This window comes from Ursus arctos, unplaced genomic scaffold (genome assembly GCF_023065955.2).
Source record: "Ursus arctos isolate Adak ecotype North America unplaced genomic scaffold, UrsArc2.0 scaffold_20, whole genome shotgun sequence".
NCBI classification, from domain to species: domain Eukaryota; kingdom Metazoa; phylum Chordata; class Mammalia; order Carnivora; family Ursidae; genus Ursus; species Ursus arctos.
Window position 1 is genome coordinate 8,507,439 of NW_026622875.1, and position 16,243 is coordinate 8,523,681.

The 16,243-nt window shown below is 39.5% G+C and overlaps 1 protein-coding gene across 4 annotated transcripts in view; it reads right to left on the minus strand.

Annotated features, from left to right (window-relative positions):
- LEKR1 (leucine, glutamate and lysine rich 1) overlaps window positions 1-16,243 on the minus strand; it is a 169,940-nt gene that overhangs the window by 8,305 nt on the left and 145,392 nt on the right. For all 4 annotated transcript variants that reach the window (XM_026497347.4, XM_057315998.1, XM_057315997.1 and 1 more), the window contains 2 exons: window positions 11,529-11,693; window positions 8,169-8,468 (listed from right to left, as the gene is read on the minus strand). In XM_026497347.4, coding sequence (XP_026353132.2) covers window positions 8,169-8,468; window positions 11,529-11,693 — 465 coding nt within the window. The remainder of the gene's footprint in view (window positions 1-8,168; window positions 8,469-11,528; window positions 11,694-16,243) is intronic.

Consider the following 16,243-nt stretch of genomic DNA (forward strand, 5'->3'; position numbering starts at 1 on the left):
TTCCAAAACCTATCTGAAATCAACATTGTGTATAAAGGATTGCGGCCCCATAGAAGTTGTGTGCTCCCTTCTTTAAATTCTTTTTCTCTTTAGAGTCCTTGCTAGTGTTCTCTAGTTTTCCTCCTCCCTCATTAGACATTCCTTCTCTGTCACCATTTCTGGTTTCTCCTCCTCCCAGCCTCTAAAAGTTGGGAGTGCCTGTTCTCAGCCCTCTATTACCTCAATTTCCTGGATGATCTCATTCAGTACCCAGGCTTAAGTATCAGCTACATGTGGTTGTCTCAAAATCAATCTCTAGCCAGCCTTCCCCCAAACATACTGCCCATTCAATACCTCCATTTGGATATCTAATAGACACATTAAGATTAACATGTGCGAAAACAAATTCTTGATATTTCTCCCAAGTTGTATTCCTTTCCTAGTGTTTCCCATCGCAATAAATGGCACTTTAGCTCCCTCGGTTGCTGACATTCCAAACTTTGGAGTTATCCTTGATCCCTCTTCTGCTTTCACATCGTCTCACCCATTAGCAATTTCTGTTGCCTCTACCTTGAAAATATATCCTGAATCTGGCCACTTCTTACCTTCTTCAGCACTATGACCATCCATGCTTTTCTAGACCTTCTCAAGAGCTTTGCAATTGGTGCTCCTGCTTTCATTTTTGCCTCCCTTCAACCTATTTTCTACACAGCAGTCAGAGTTACCCTCTAACAATAAATCAGATCATGTCACTGCCTTGTTCATAATATCCAGGTGGCTTTCCATCACACTAAGAAAACAATCCAAAGTCCTTGCTGCAAGACTACAGACTCCACATGAATTGGTCCCTCCAACCTTGCTTTCTAACACTGTCCTCCTTGCTCACTAAGCTTCAGCAATGCTTGCTCACTTCCTTGTGGTTTCTTCAAGGTTCCCAGGATGTTCTTTGCTGCAGGGCCTTTATCCTTCACATTTCCTCTGCCTGGAATGTTCATCTCCTCACTTCAGGTCTGCTTGAATATTACCTCCTCAGAGAGTCCTCTGACTACCTCATCTCCCACAGGACCTCTCTTTCAGAAAGTATCCCTTAACTCTCTTTTTCTTCTTAGCATCTATTTTTTATTTTTATTTTCTAAAGATTTATTTAGTTATTTATTTATTTATTTAGAGACTGAGAGAGAGAGAAGACATGCACATGAGTTGGGAGAGGGGCAGAGGGGGAAGGATAGAGAAAGGAAAAGAATCTCAGACTCTGCACTGAACGCGGAGCCAGAAGCGGGGCTCGATCCCATGACCCTGAGATCATGACCGGAGCCGAGATCAAGAGTCAGATGCTTAATCACCTGAGCCCAGATGCCCCAGGATCTATTTTTTAAAAACCTGTTTACATGTTCTAAAACCTTGTCTTTTATGCTATCCTCTGCTACCCTTTCTATTAGGTCCTTTTTGTAAGCTACTCCTTTCTACTGTTTTAAATTATTTTTTAAAATTAAAGTAATATCTCATACATATTTAAAAATTAAAATAGTACTATAGTATAATGAAAAAAGCACACCTTCACACTTTCAAGTCCTACGTCCCAGGAATAACCATTTTCAGGTTTTTAAGCAGTTTCTTGTGGTATTTATTTCAATTTTCCTATATAATAACATTATGCAGTTATCTCATGGTTTTTCAGTTTTGAAGTCATTATCTACCAGCTTCACAGAATGGAAAATGAAGATTTAGCTTCCTATTCCAACTCCTAGTAGATGTTTCACCCTCCTCCCCCCTCTCAGAGCAGATGTTTCTCTTCTCCTGGGAGAAATTTCTATCACAGTTTTATTGGAAAATCTTCCCAATCTCCATCATGATTTTTAGTCAAATCTATATTTTACTTTATATGATCATAGTATATAAATATTATGTATACCTGAGCCACGCAGTGTACGGTGATTACATCTCCCTTCTTGCATAGCTTCCTTCCAAAGTTAATCATTGTCCCACTATTTATCTGCTCAGGGTTCTAGGTGCTGATTACTAATTTTCCATCAAACCCACTTATAGAAATGTAAATATCCTTTCAATATGTTCAAACTCTCATGTAATGCAACAGCTTCTGTTTGTTCTTGGAAACATACTTCTAAAAACCCTCCGTTCTTCTGCCGAACCCAGACTGGCTGTTCTCTAAATCTGTTGCCCTGCTGTAATTCTTGGATTTCTCCCTACCACAGTCCTAGGGATTCTCTCCACTTCTCTCCTGTGTTGGAACTCTTACTTCCCGATTCCTGTATCTTCTCCTTTCTTATTTTGTTCCCTCATCGTGGTGTCATATATCATCTGATAACTTCCCAAGAAAGGCTGCAAAGGGAAGTATCATTTTTGAGAACTCTAATATCTAAGAATATGCTTATTTGACACTAGCTTGATTGATCATTTGGCAGGCTATAGAATTGTAGGTTGAAAATAGTTTTTCTTCAGAATGTGGAAGCCACTGTCTTCTAGTTTCTACTGCTGTTGTTAAGAATTCTAAAGCCATTTTGATTCCTGATCCTTTTTAAGTGACCCCCCCCCCCAGCTCAGAAACTAAGTACTTATATTTATCCTTAAGGTGTTGTTATTTCATGATGAAGTGCTTTGGTGTGGTTGTTCTAGCATCCATTAGAGAAATGTATGTCCTTCCTTACGTGGAAACGATCTTGATTAGTTTCTGGATAATTTTCTTCTGCTGCTTACTTCTGTTCTCTCTTTCCTTATTTCCTCTAATTTTCTTTTTCTAATTTTCTTTTCTTTTCTCTATCTCTGCCTTTTTCTTCTACTTTCTGGGAGATTTTTTTCATCTTTATCATCTAACAAGTATTGATTTTTTTTACTTCAGCTCTTATATCTTAATATTTATTCTTATTCTTTATTCATAGCCTCCTGCTCATGTTCTATGGATGCAATATCTTTTCTTTCCTCCCTGAGGATATTAATTATTCTTTTTTGAAGCTTACATTTGCTCCCTGCATCTTTTTGTATCTTTTTCTTCTGAGTTCTGTTTTGTTTATTTGTTTGATCCTTGTTTCTGCCTCATATTAGAGGTGTTCCTAAAACGTTCGCTGATCTGTTGGCTGTTCATGTTTAAAAAGGAGTCTCCAAAATGTTACTGGAAGCTCTGTGGGCCTATGTGAGGGATTAATGATGGGTATACTTCTTAGTGGATAGATAAGACATGACTATTGCCATTTCACTGGGAGACCCCAATTATCAGGATTCATAGGTCTTTTCTTTTTTTTTTTTCTTTCAAGCCACCTCATTTCTCCAGAGAGGGCACTTCCAATTTCCTAGCTGTTGATATATAAACCTAGTTGTCTGTGTTCTGGGAAGTAAGTGGGTAAAGTGGACCAGAAGGTCTCACTCTTTTAATATACATACTTTCATTCCAGCCTTCTCCTACGTTCTGCTGTTCTGTATCCTCAGGTCCAAAGCCCCTCACGTTCAGTTTTTCTAGAATGTAAATCTTTGGTATCTTAGCAGAGTGGTGAGTGAAGGTTGCTTAGGGGTTAGAGAGCGCATCTGAGGATCTATATGTTCCTTTTACAATCATTCAAACAATCCTATTTTCGGATCCACTCTTCTCTCTTTCAGAAGGATCTCGTGTCTCCAATTCCTGAGACTTTTCATCGCTGTGCCACATAATTGGATTTGCTCCTTTTAGGGTTCCACCCCACTCCCCCAATCCCCAAGGGCATTAGGTTTCAACATCCTACAGTCTACTAATTACTTCTGAATTATTTTCCAAAATTTGATCAACATCTCTTTCATCTGGTGTCAACTCCTCCTCTCCTGTTCTCCTTTCCTTATGGATGTATTCACTTTTTATTAACTTACTGTCATTTTAGTGCTGTTTTGAGATGAAGCATCGATAAACATATGCATTCAATTCTCCACGTTTAACCAAGAGCATTCCTTTTTATCTTCGAATGTCTTTGAGTTTCATTAGATGGCTAGAGGAACTGACAGAATTTAAAACTTCTGTCCCTTTGTTTTCCTTATTGATAATCTTAAGACACAAAAATATTGAACATTCCATACTGGTTTTCCTTTGGTAGTTGTATGTGAACTTTTTTTTTTTTTTTTTTAATTTACCACATTCTTCTTCTGGATTACAACAAGACCCCTGACAGTGGGGCCAGGCCACACTGTCTTGACAGGACTCATATGAAGCTAGTAGGAAGGAAAACTGGCAGCAAGAAGCATGTGATCTATTTTAACCTGGTTTTAAATGATGATGTTCTGTTCTCTAACATATTAAGTTTCTTTTCTGACTTCTTTCTTCTTTTATTTTATTTTATTTATTTATGTTTTTTTTAAAGATTTTATTTATTTATTTGACAGAGATAGAGACAGCCAGCGAGAGAGGGAACATAAGCAGGGGGAGTGGGAGAGGAAGAAGCAGGCTCACAGCGGAGGAGCCTGATGTGGGGCTCGATCCCATAACGCCGGGATCACACACTGAGCCGAAGGCAGACGCTCAACCCCTGTGCCACCCAGGCTCCCCTTCTTTCTTCTTTTAAAAAAATATTTCAGGGGCGCCTGGGTGGCTCAGTTGGATAAGTGTCTGCCTTCAGCTCAGGTCATGATCCCAGGATACTGGGATCAAATCCCGCATCGGGCTCCTTGCTCAGCTGGGATCCTGCTTCGCCCTCTGACTGCCACTGCTGCTCCCCCTGCTTGTGTTCTTTCTCTCTGTCAAATAAATAAATAAATAAAATCTTTAAAAAAATGTTGTTGTTGTTGTTGTTGTTGTTGTTTTTACACGTGTGTCTTCTCCCTATGAAGAATTTTCATGGGCCCTCTTTTCTCATTCACATTTCCCATACAGTTTTACGTTCTGTTTTCTCCTCTTATTCACCTGCACCTCTTGTTGCTTCACCTTCTTGACCCTCATTGTCTCTGTGGACGCTCTCCAATAATCCCTGCTCCATGTAGGAATGCCCATTTGCCCTTTAGAGGCTCTGGCTTTCCTCCTATCCTTGAAAACATTCTTTAAACAATTAAAAGCAAAGTCCACCCATTCTCTGACCCCTTGAAAGAGAACAGGGCTTTCCTGCCCTTAATTAGCTTCCTTATTAGACCATCTTTATCTTTATTCTAATGAGAATTTGTTCTTCACTTAAAATGTAGCTTTATTTCTCCAGAATCTGAGAAATTTCAAGTGTCTGGAATGTATGATCAAAAATAGTGTTTTTCACTTTACATGCTACAACCTCTATTCTTTCTGGCTCATAAATCCTATCATTTTTATTGTCTCATTACCTCTTTTTATAAGAATATGCTGGACTTTGGCATGCTTAACCAGAGAAGCAGCCTTAATTATTTACTCTTACAGTTCAATGGTAATTATTTAACTTCTAATGGAAAATCTAATCTACCTTCCTTCCTCTCACCCCAGCTAAAGGAAGTCTGTCCCCCGGCAAATCCTTAGGTAACTTTACTTTTGGAATGAACCCTTTCTATTCCCCAGTAATGATCAATGATTGTTTATGTGCCAAACCAGTGTCTTGTATATTTCAAAAGTGTGCATAAAAAAAAACAACAACTCCATCTCTAAGTGGCTTACTTTTACAACTAATGAGCAGGAAGAGCTTCCCATCTAGCTCCTTTTGTCTGAAAAAGAAATTCTCTCTTCACTTTTAATCTAGTTTCTCTTGCCAAAGTTACCGCCAGCGGCACTGAGATTGGCAGCCTCTAGAATGGCCCCCAGTTATCCAGGCTCTCTTGCTTATTCACTCCCTTGTGCAATCCCTTTGCTTTGAATGCGGGCTGGACTTACTGACTCATTTATAATGAACAGAATTTAGCAGAAGCATTGGGATGTCACTTCCGAGATTAGGTTAAAGACTGTGGCTTCTGTCTCAGACACCCTTTCTTGCACTCTCAGTCTTGCTAGCTTGCTTGCTCTCAGGGAAGCCAGCTGTCACGTGTAAAGTTGTTCTATGGAGAAGTCCTTGCTGTGAGGAACTGAGGGAGTCCTCTGACCATAGCCAGCAAGGTGCTAAGGCTTTCAGCCCAACAGCGATAATAAAATAAATCCTGCTAACAACCACTAAGTGAGCCTGGAAACAGCTCCTCCTCTAGTTGAGTCTTTAGACAAAACTGTACCCCTGACCTCCTGACACCAACCTCAAGAGAGGTCTTAAGCCAGAGGTACCAACTAAGTCACATTCAGATCCTGACCCACAGAAACTGTGAGATAGTAAATGTTTGTTATTTGAAGCCACTGAATTTGAGGATAATTTATTGTGCAGCAAGGGATAACCAAGACAGGTCCTTAAAGCCAATTTTTAAGACTTTAGTCTATGCTTTTTATATGTTATGCTTTTGTTCGGGTCGAATTAATTAATTAATTAATTAATTAATTAATTAATTTTTGAAAGGGAGATCAGAAGAGGCAGAGGGATAGGGAGAGGGAGAGAGAGGATCTTAAGCAAGCTCCACACTCAATGCAGAGCCTGATGCAGGCTCGATCTCATGACCCTGAGATCATGACCTGAGCTGAAATCAAGAGTTGGACGCTTAACTGACTGAGCCATCCAGGCGCCCCTGGATGTCAATTTAATTACTCATATAAGATTGTCTTTAAATTCTTCTTTGAGAGCAGGAAATGGAAGTTGTCAGTCTTGTTCATAATTGCACAGATAGGGCCCAGCACAGCGCCTGGCCCCTAGATAGAAGCTCACTATATTTTTACTGGATTCAACTCTTCTACCTTTTTCTACTTGTCCTAGTTTGTAGGTTACTCTTTACTTTCCATATTGCCATTTCTTTGGTGATTTAAGAGTTAGAAAACCTGCTGGTCCAATTGCCTTGACCTTTCTTTCCTTTAACTTGCTGCCCCTTCTCTAGAGCTTCACCACTGCTGTCTCATTTGAAGCAAACCTTCATTACCTCTCTCCTTCCTAGGATTTCTTCAGTGGAACTAAGTCCATCTGTGCTCTTCCTTCCCTCTCCTGCCTGGCCTGTGAAGCAGCTCCCTTTATCAGGGAAACTGCACTGCTATGTGCTGGCAGGAGATACTCAATCAGCTGACCCCCCAAACATCTGGAGAGGTAAGTAGCATGTTTAGTGATATTTTAAAAGAAAAAGGAAGGAAGGAAAGAAGGGAGGAGGGAGGGAGCCAGGGACAGAGGGAGGGAGGGAAGGAGGGAGGGAGGGAGGGAAGAAGGAAGGAAGGAAGGAAGGAAGGAAGGAAAGAAGGAAGGAAAAATGAATTAAGGAAGGAAGGAAATGAAGCTTGGAGATGTTGAGTGCTAAGCCTGAGGGTCACTTTGAAATTCAGAAGAATCACTAGAATTCAGGTTTCCTGAAATAGGAAACACTGTATCATGGAGATTCAAATATGAATCTTGGTTCCTCCATGCTGTGTGATCTAAACTGCTTAGCAGTTCAGAAATAAGACTTTATTAGAAAAAAAAATTCAAATCAAAATAAGTCTATTCCTGTTTAAATAAAAACATTGCTGAAATAATCATGCATACATAAAAAAGAAGACCAACACATGCAAATTACCCTATAGTTTAGGTTGACGGAAAGATAGAGCCCTAAAGAGAAACTACTTTTAAAATATATTGTCCAGGGGTTCCTGGGTGGCTCAGACGGTTAAGTGTCTGCCTTCAGCTCAGGTCATGATCTCAGGGTCCTGGGATCCAGCCCCACATCTGGGCTCTCTGCTCAGCGGGGAGTCTGCCTGTCCCTCTGCCCCTCCCCCTGCTCATGCTCTCTCTCTCTCTCTCTCAGATAAATAAATAAATATCTTAAAAAATAAAATAAAATATATTGTCCAAATTATTTTCTGAACTTAAGTGGCAAGTGCTCTAAAAGTTTCTTTGGCAAAGAGTTAACATCAAAACAGACATAAATATACAAAGATTCCTAGTCTTAGAAGTTTTAAATAGTCATTTACAACATAGACCTGAGTGCCAGGAAACTGTAGAGATTATGTAGTTCAGTGAATTCATTTTATAGAAAAGGAAGCCAGGTGCAGAGAGGTTAAGTGATTGCCTAGTAAAGAGCACAAGCAGGATATAATTCCAAGTCCCTGACTAATAGTCCCCGACTCTTTGCATGACACCAGGCTGCCTTTCACGTTTTCATTTGCTTGTCTGGTTTTTGGAAGGAACGTGTGCTCTTTCACTGTCCGCGATGGCACCATCATCTGTTCCTACCTGTTCCTGGGACTGCTTAAACTGCTGTATTAGCTGTGCTTGCGCCAGCATTGCTCTCTCTAGCTCCTCTGACTTCTGCTGCATTTCCTTCCTCAAGTCCTCTGAAACAGAATCTTTACTATCAATTTCCTTCTTCAAGCGGGATTCAAATTCTGCAACCAAATTTTTAAGGTTCTCGATTTCTTTCTCCTTTGACTCAGAATCTTCAGTATATCGGATACAAGAGTCACGGAGTTTTTCTTCAAGAGTGGCCACTTCCAGCCTCAGCTCTCTAGTAGCGCCTGCGATTAAGTCAGATATCTGTAAGATAAATCTTGTATTAGTTTGTAGACAATATCTCTAGGTAACCACAGAGTTCTTAGGGTTCTAAGAGGTTTATTCTAAATAATCAATGTACTCTTCTGATCAAATGAAAACAAATCCTATGACATTATGTAGGCCTCCAAGATTTTCTTTTTAAAAGTTAAGACTAAAATGTACCACCTTAAATGGAATCGCATATTAATCACTTGGGCATCCTTGGAAATACATAAATCTCTGTGTCTGGATTGAGCTACCAAGGACAGCTCAAGTCTTGATCCCGGTGCCTGTCTGGATTCAGTATGGGGTGGCTTTGGGAACTAGAAATGCCGGATGTTTGGGGATGCATATAGGGGAGCACTGCAGTTATACTCTACTCATACCATAGCAAGAAGTTTTCACTGGATATTTTTTTTCTTTCTTACATACAATGACTGGAGGTACCTCAGATACCACACCTTCTAGAGCAGCACTGCCCAACAGAACCTTCTGTGGTGACAGGGATATTCTGTGATGTCCAATATGGTACCCACTAGACACATGTGCCTATTGATAGTAGTGTGTCAGTAAATGTTTAGCAACTGACTCCCATATGCACAAAAGCCAGATTTGTATCTAGTCTCCATGGTGTAAATATTCTCACCATGGCCCATTGCTGAGTTGGGAAGAGATGTGCTCAATAGGCTCTGGCTTGCCAGGACTGGCTGGTGAGCATTTAAAATGTGGCTAATGTGACTGAGGAACAGAATTTTAAATTTTATTTCATTTTAATTAACTGAAATTAAAGTTGCCACACATGGCTAACATATTAGACTGTGCAATTCTAGAGAATACCAGAACACTTTGAAAATAGACTGTCTGTGTAGGTGGTACCTCTAGATAAAGAGACAAGAGAATGAGAGATGAAGAGACAAGCGAAGACGAGCAGCTTTTCCTGAGAGTCATGGGAGTCTTTAGAAGCGAAAAACTGCTTGTTTTCCTTCTGCTTAAAAAACAAAACAAAGAACAGAAAACAAACCAGGAAGAACAAAGCTGCTTCTGATGAAATATATCCTTATTATGTATGCTATGAATATCCTTATAGTATAAATACTAGTACAACAAGAAAGCAGTTCATGAAGAATCTGGAAAACATTCATTGACCAAAGTTCCAAGGATTTTGTGAACTATTACTTAAGAGCTATGTATCCAAGATTTGTTTCAACTGTTAAGTTTACATTACAAATAACTTCTGCAAGAAATCTATTCGCACTTAGTAACTTTAAAAACTAAATTAATATTCCATTATGTTCAATTAATCCAGGAAGGAAGAGGGTCATTGCTAGGTCTGAGCAGTAGTTTCCATCATCCCGAGGAGAGCCAACACTGAAATAGACCAGGTTATCCTCGGGAGGGGAGACTCACAGAGCCACAAATATGTTTTGATCTCTTCAAAAAGGGAGTCAGCTTTTAAAAATCAAGAGAATTCACTTACAAAATCTGGATTTATGACTTCTTTTGAGAAACCATAACCTCTGGCAAGTTGGGGCCTGCCTTAAGAGGGCTGTTCTCGGAGAAAACTAGTCTAGGAGTTGTAGAAATTTGGGTGAGGTGAGACTTCAGCCTCCCAGCAAGTGCACCATTGTCCCAATAGAACTTTACATACAAAACACAGATCCAAAGATAAAATTATTAAGAATTTCAAGACAATATTGCATAGCATCAAACCCAAGTGATATGTGGCCTTTTTTGAGCGTAGGGCCTTGTGATTTTGTACTTATCATATACTCAACGCGGGCGGCCCTGCCTATCGTTCACAGTGCTATTGAAAAGGCTGTACTGTATCTCCTGTACACCAGAGTAGAGGCCATTAAGTCTCATTTGATACTTAATTTACACAGACTGTTAGTGAGTTTATTCGAAGTACAATTTCCCCACTGGGTCTTGGTTAATATACACACACATATATGTACACACAAACATATACATATACACAAAAACATGCATATATATGACACCCAGGACTTATAATAACAGGGCAACCTAAACAAAACCTTAGATTATGGTTAGGGTGCCCCTGGATGGCTCAGTTGGAAGAGCATGTGACTTGATCTCGGGGTTGTGAGTTTGAGCCCCATGTTGGGTGTAGAGATTACTTAAAAATGAAATCTTTAAAAAAATTATGTTTAGGACATGCTGTTTCAGAAATTATGGAGGTGGGTTACATTTTTAAAATACTTCCCTTCATTCAAAAATATCTAGAATTGGAAATATTTGCAATTAAAGGAGATAGGCTTTAGTTGTTGGTAAAACGTTAATTATGTAAAACACCTCATTATCATTTGATGTTGGAATCTGAGGTGTTGGAATATCTAACCATGCTAATTATTAGTTATATAATTTATGCTCTTTTATTTCTATTTATTATTTTAAAGATTTTATTCATTTGAGAGAGAGGAGGAGCATGAAGGGGGGAGGCATAGAGGGAGAGGGAGAAGCAGACTCCCCACTGAGAGCTGAGCCAAACTTGGGGCTGGATCCCAGGACCCTGAGATCACGACCCAAGCTGAAGTCAGATGTTTAAGTGACTGAGCCACCCAAGTGCACCTAATTTATGCTGTTTTAAAAACAGGTTTATTTTGGAGCACCTGGGTGTCTCAGTAGGTTAAATGTCTGACTTCTGGCTTGGGTCATGATCCCAGGGTCTTGGGATCCAGCCCCAGGTTTGGCTCAGCTCTCAGTGGGGAGTCTGGTTCTCCTCCCCCCACCCCCATTCATGATCTCTCTCTCTCACTCTCACTCTCGCTCTTTCTCTCAAATAATAAAAAAAATCTTTTAAAAAAGTTTATTTTAGTAGAAAAAAATTCCATACATAGTTGTATTGCATGCTTATATGATTTATCTCAGCTATTCATTCTGGAGACTATCCAGACCATTCCACCTATGTAGCTAAAACCAAGGCATAATGACCCTGAGGGAAGCTCCTTGAGTTAAAAATACTGTATAGTGCTCTTAGAAGGAAATAGCCAACATCTATAATTTCAAACCCATTAAATAATAATGAACATCATAACGACAGACCTTTGTTTGTAATTCCTCTTGTTCTTTCTTATACTTTTGGATTATTTCTTGGTGTTTTTCCTTTTCAATATCAAGTTCCAGTTTAGCTTCTTCCTTAAAAAGCAGAGTTTGCTCCTCAAATTCAACTAAATGTCGGGCTCTTTCCTTGGCCAGCTCAGCTTCAATCTAGAAAATAGCATTTAACACACATATAAAGCCATTCGACCCAAAGATGAGTAAACTAAGCTTATTTTCAGACTCCAATTTAAAAAAAAAATTAATTCTAAAATTTTTTAATGAATCTAATTTTTTAATTCTAATATTTAAAAATAATCTGACTCAGAACTTAGGCCAGAAAAATTGACCTTGGGTCAAATATTTCAAGATCTTCTAAGACCTTCTAAGACTTGTAAAATGAGTCGAGAAATTAGGACATTATATTATGACAGTTTTGAGAAATATTAAAAGCTTAGTCTTCTGTATATTTGTATTATAAACTCAGTCTCTCCCAGAAACCCTGTAAGAAAGAAAGAAAAAAGATTTTGAGGACTTTAGATTACATTCTACTGAAAGCTCAGAGGGGATACAAAGTACAAAAGTTGATTTTTTTTTAATGGTCTTTTCTTGATGGAGATTTCAGAAAGTTTTGGAGTCACAGATTATCATTTTAATGTGATTGAGGCCAGAAGGATGATTAAGGAAAACACAGTCAAGTCAGCGATGCCTGTATCCATGTTATACTTATATAGAACCCCAGCACTGGAAGGGACCTTAGAAATCCCCTGGTTCCACTTCTCAAGCTTCCGTGAATTATGGAAAGAATAAGCAAGGGCTCTGGATTCAGATGAAGTTGAGTTTAAATCCTGGCTCTAAAGCCTGGCTTTGCCATATTCTAGCTGTATAATCTTAAATTGTGACTATAACCTCTCCTGGTGGAGTTACAACTAATTCCCTTGGGAATTGTTATGAAGATGAACGGGACAAACGTATGTATAAAGCTCTAGCAGGAGCAGGGATTCCAGAGTCAGTGGAGATTACTTCTGTGCTCTGACTCTTCAGTCTTTACCACAGAATCTGCACTACATGATGGTCTGCCCTGTGCCTCAACACCACTAGAAACCATAACTCACTCCTTCCCAGCAAGCATTTCCATTTTCAGACGGCGCTGAGCATTAGGCAGTTTTTCCTTTAGTTGAGCCAACATCTCTCTCCCTGTGGTTTTTAACCATTGCTTTTGGCTCTGCCCACTAGAGCAAGAGAGAGAACAGATCTATGGGTTTTGGAGTCATTCAGGCCTGGTCGTTCATCTAGTGAGATTAGAGAATCCCAGTGGCAGGCTGGCTCTAGATTTACATTGTGCCATGATTATAAATTCCTAGAGGGAGTAAATGCCAGATAACTTGGGAGAAAAACTGTCAAACTTGACTTACTGTGACTCTGGGATTCAGACCACTAGGAGAGGAGGAAAGAGGTCAACATGAATTTCTCAGGAAACACTGAAACCAGGGTACCAGGAAACAGAAAATTTGCTAAGAAAGTTTACATAAAGTCCTTTAAATTAAATAAAATATAGATAAAAGACTAGCCCCAGTGTGGGGTCAGTTGAGTTTATTGCACTGGACTAAGCGTTTCCTCCAGGGCAAAACAATTATGTTTATATTCAAGGCAAGGAGCTATTCTGGCTCTCTCAAAATAAGTTTCTGGATTGTTTGAGAAAAAGGATGCTAAGGTTCATTTAGGAACATGATAGCATTGCTCAGATGTGTTGTTCTCAGACTCCTAAAAGCAAGGGAAGCCTCAGGGGTACTCAGGAAGACACACACAAAAAAAACCCAAAACAGATGTTCTTCTGAATTCCAGGTACTTATATCTACCTGCCTCCTGCTAGCCATTGAGATATACCACAGGTGTCTCAAATAAACTGAACCAGAAACCTACATACCATCCCCTCCCCACCTGCTCCTTCCCCAGTCAGGACACACATAACCACAACCCATCTATTTATTCAAGTCGGCAACTGGGGCATCATTTTTACCCTTAACACCTAATCCAACACCAAGTTCTATTCACTTTGCCTCCAAAAGATGCCTCGAACCCATTCATTTCTTTTCATTTCCATTCTTAACGCTCTAGCTCTGGCCACCATCACCTCCTCACTGGCTTCCTTACTTCCACTCCTGCTTCTGTCCAATCCATGATCCACACAGCAGGGTGTTTTTTACAAAATATACATTGGACTATTTTATTCCCTCTTAGTGGTTTCTCAGTGTGTTAGTATAAAATCAAAACTCCCGTACGTGATCTCCTGCTGGGCCACCACCAGCCCATGTGACACCTTTGTGCGAATTGAGAAAGCGCCCCTCCCTTAGATGAACATAGCCTCAGGCTGAGCACGGCACCTGGTGGGCACAGCACTGGCTACAGTCCAGCTCCCTTCTCTCCCTTGGCCTGCACGGCTATGTTGGGCACAAGGCAAATACCTTCTGTGACAGCCCTGGACTTCCTCCACCTGACTTTCACTTCCCCATTTGATTACGACACAGCGCTCCAACCACACTGGAATAGATAGGAACACATGAAAGGAGGATATCAAATGCAAAACATTTGAAAAATTTGCAAGGTGTAACTTTAAAAGAGTTAATAGCCTACAAGATACCTTGACACTACTAAAAAACACAACTAAATAAGACGTTTTTTGAGAAGCTCAAGAAAAATGTGTGCTGAGGTACTAAATTATCAAGTGTTCAAAAAAATTCCTTGTGTGGCTAATTGGTAGAGCCAAAGAGTTATTTTAGGAAAAAAAAGACATCTTTCAAAATACGGATTGATTGCTCGAATTAAGAGAATAAGAATATAAACAGGGGACACCTGGGTGGCTCAGTCGGTGAAGCATCTGCCTTCAGCTCAGGTCATGATCCCAGGGTCCTGGGATCAAGTCCCACATTGGGCTCCTTGCTCAGCAGGGAGCCTGCTTCTCTCTTTGTCTGCTGCTCTCCCTGCTTGTGCTTTCTCTCTCTCTCTGACAAATAAATATATAACATTAAAAAAAATATATATATACAGACTAGGTGGGACTAGACAAACTGTAAATTAAATGACAGAAAGACTTTAGGACTCTTTAAAAAAATATTTTTTAATTTATTATGGGGAAGAGGCCATTTAGGAAATCAGTAGAGTCCCTAGAAGAGGATAAAACAGAAAGTATTCAGGGAAGAAAAGGAGGTAGCTGATGGACTGAAAGAGTCAAGTAGCAAGTCAAGTAGCAAATCCTTCTTGCCCCTAATCTATTCCTTGTAGGTAGAGAGTAAAAAAGGGAGGAATAGAAGGAAGGGGACACCTGGGTGTCTCAGTCGGTTAAGTGTCTGCCTTCAGTTCAGGTCATGATCCCAGGGTCCTGGGATAGGGTTCTGGAATCTAGTCCCACCTGGGGCTCCTTGCTCAGTGGGGAGCCTGCTTCTCCTTCTGCCTGCCCCACTTCCCCTGCTTATGTTCATGCACTCTCTCTCTCTGACAAATAAAATCTTAAAAGAAAAAAAAAAGGAATAGAAGGAAGGTGGGAAAGAAAAAGCATGTAGATAGAAGAGAGAAGAGTGATTTACTATCACTGAGTTGATTTTTAATTTGCACAACCAGAGAAAGAGAAGCAAAGTAACGAGCTTCAGGTGGGATTTCTAAACATTGAAGGAAGCTAAAGGCCATCTGAATGTGTTGACACTGTAGCATAGAAAGATGATACTACTGGTTCCTTCATAATCTGAATAGTTTGAACAAAATGATGAGCCCACAAACACAATGATTTTTTAAAGCAGTATATTATTTGTCATTGAGAAAATGAATCATACCAAATTATCATGTTTATGTTTTTATATGTTGATATAAGCTCTTTAAAATATCTTACATAGGGGCACCTGGGTGGCTCAGTTGGTTAAGTTTCTGCCTTTAGCTCAGGTCATGATCCTGGGGTTCTGGGATGGAGCTGGGCTGCCTGCTCAGCGGGGAGTCTGCTTCTTTCTCTCCCTCTGCCCCTCCCCCCTGCTCCTGCTCTCTCTTGCTCCGTCGCTCACCCTCCCTCTCAAAGAAATGAATAAAACCTTGAAAAAAATATCTTAGATAAAAAAGTAAATAAGATGTCTTAGACGGCAGAACTTAAGTTTATGCAAAATAAATGAATTTGGTGATGATGCTTATATAAAATATAAACCACTTTATATAATAATAGTAATTTTAAATAATCATGGGGAAATGCTGATTTCTAAAACCAAAGCATGAATAATATATGAGTTCAGGAGTTAACACAAAGTAAAATAAATTGTTATCTTTGTACACATTTCAGTTTTTAATTTTTTTGCTTTTTATTTACCCATATCTCCCATTACCTCAAACTCCCTCTGTGGTGAAGGCTTCCTGATGACTCTAGAGCACTCTGAGTATGTTGTTTTTAATTCCCTTTGTACTTGTGTTGAAACACATAATTCGTATTTATAACACCTGTGTCTAATACTGACGTGCAAAATTCTGTCTTTTCACTTTTCCAAGTGAGATATTTGTGGTTGATTCTGCAATAATTTTCTGTCTATGGAGCCAAACATTATGTTGTAACATAATCACTCACTACTGACAATCCCTATAAAAAGCAAGGGAATTTCAGATGCCAAAGTAGTAATTAGGTCATTTGTTTATATTTGATGTACGTATATAATTTTTAAAAATAAATCTCCTAAAAATAAATTATTTTA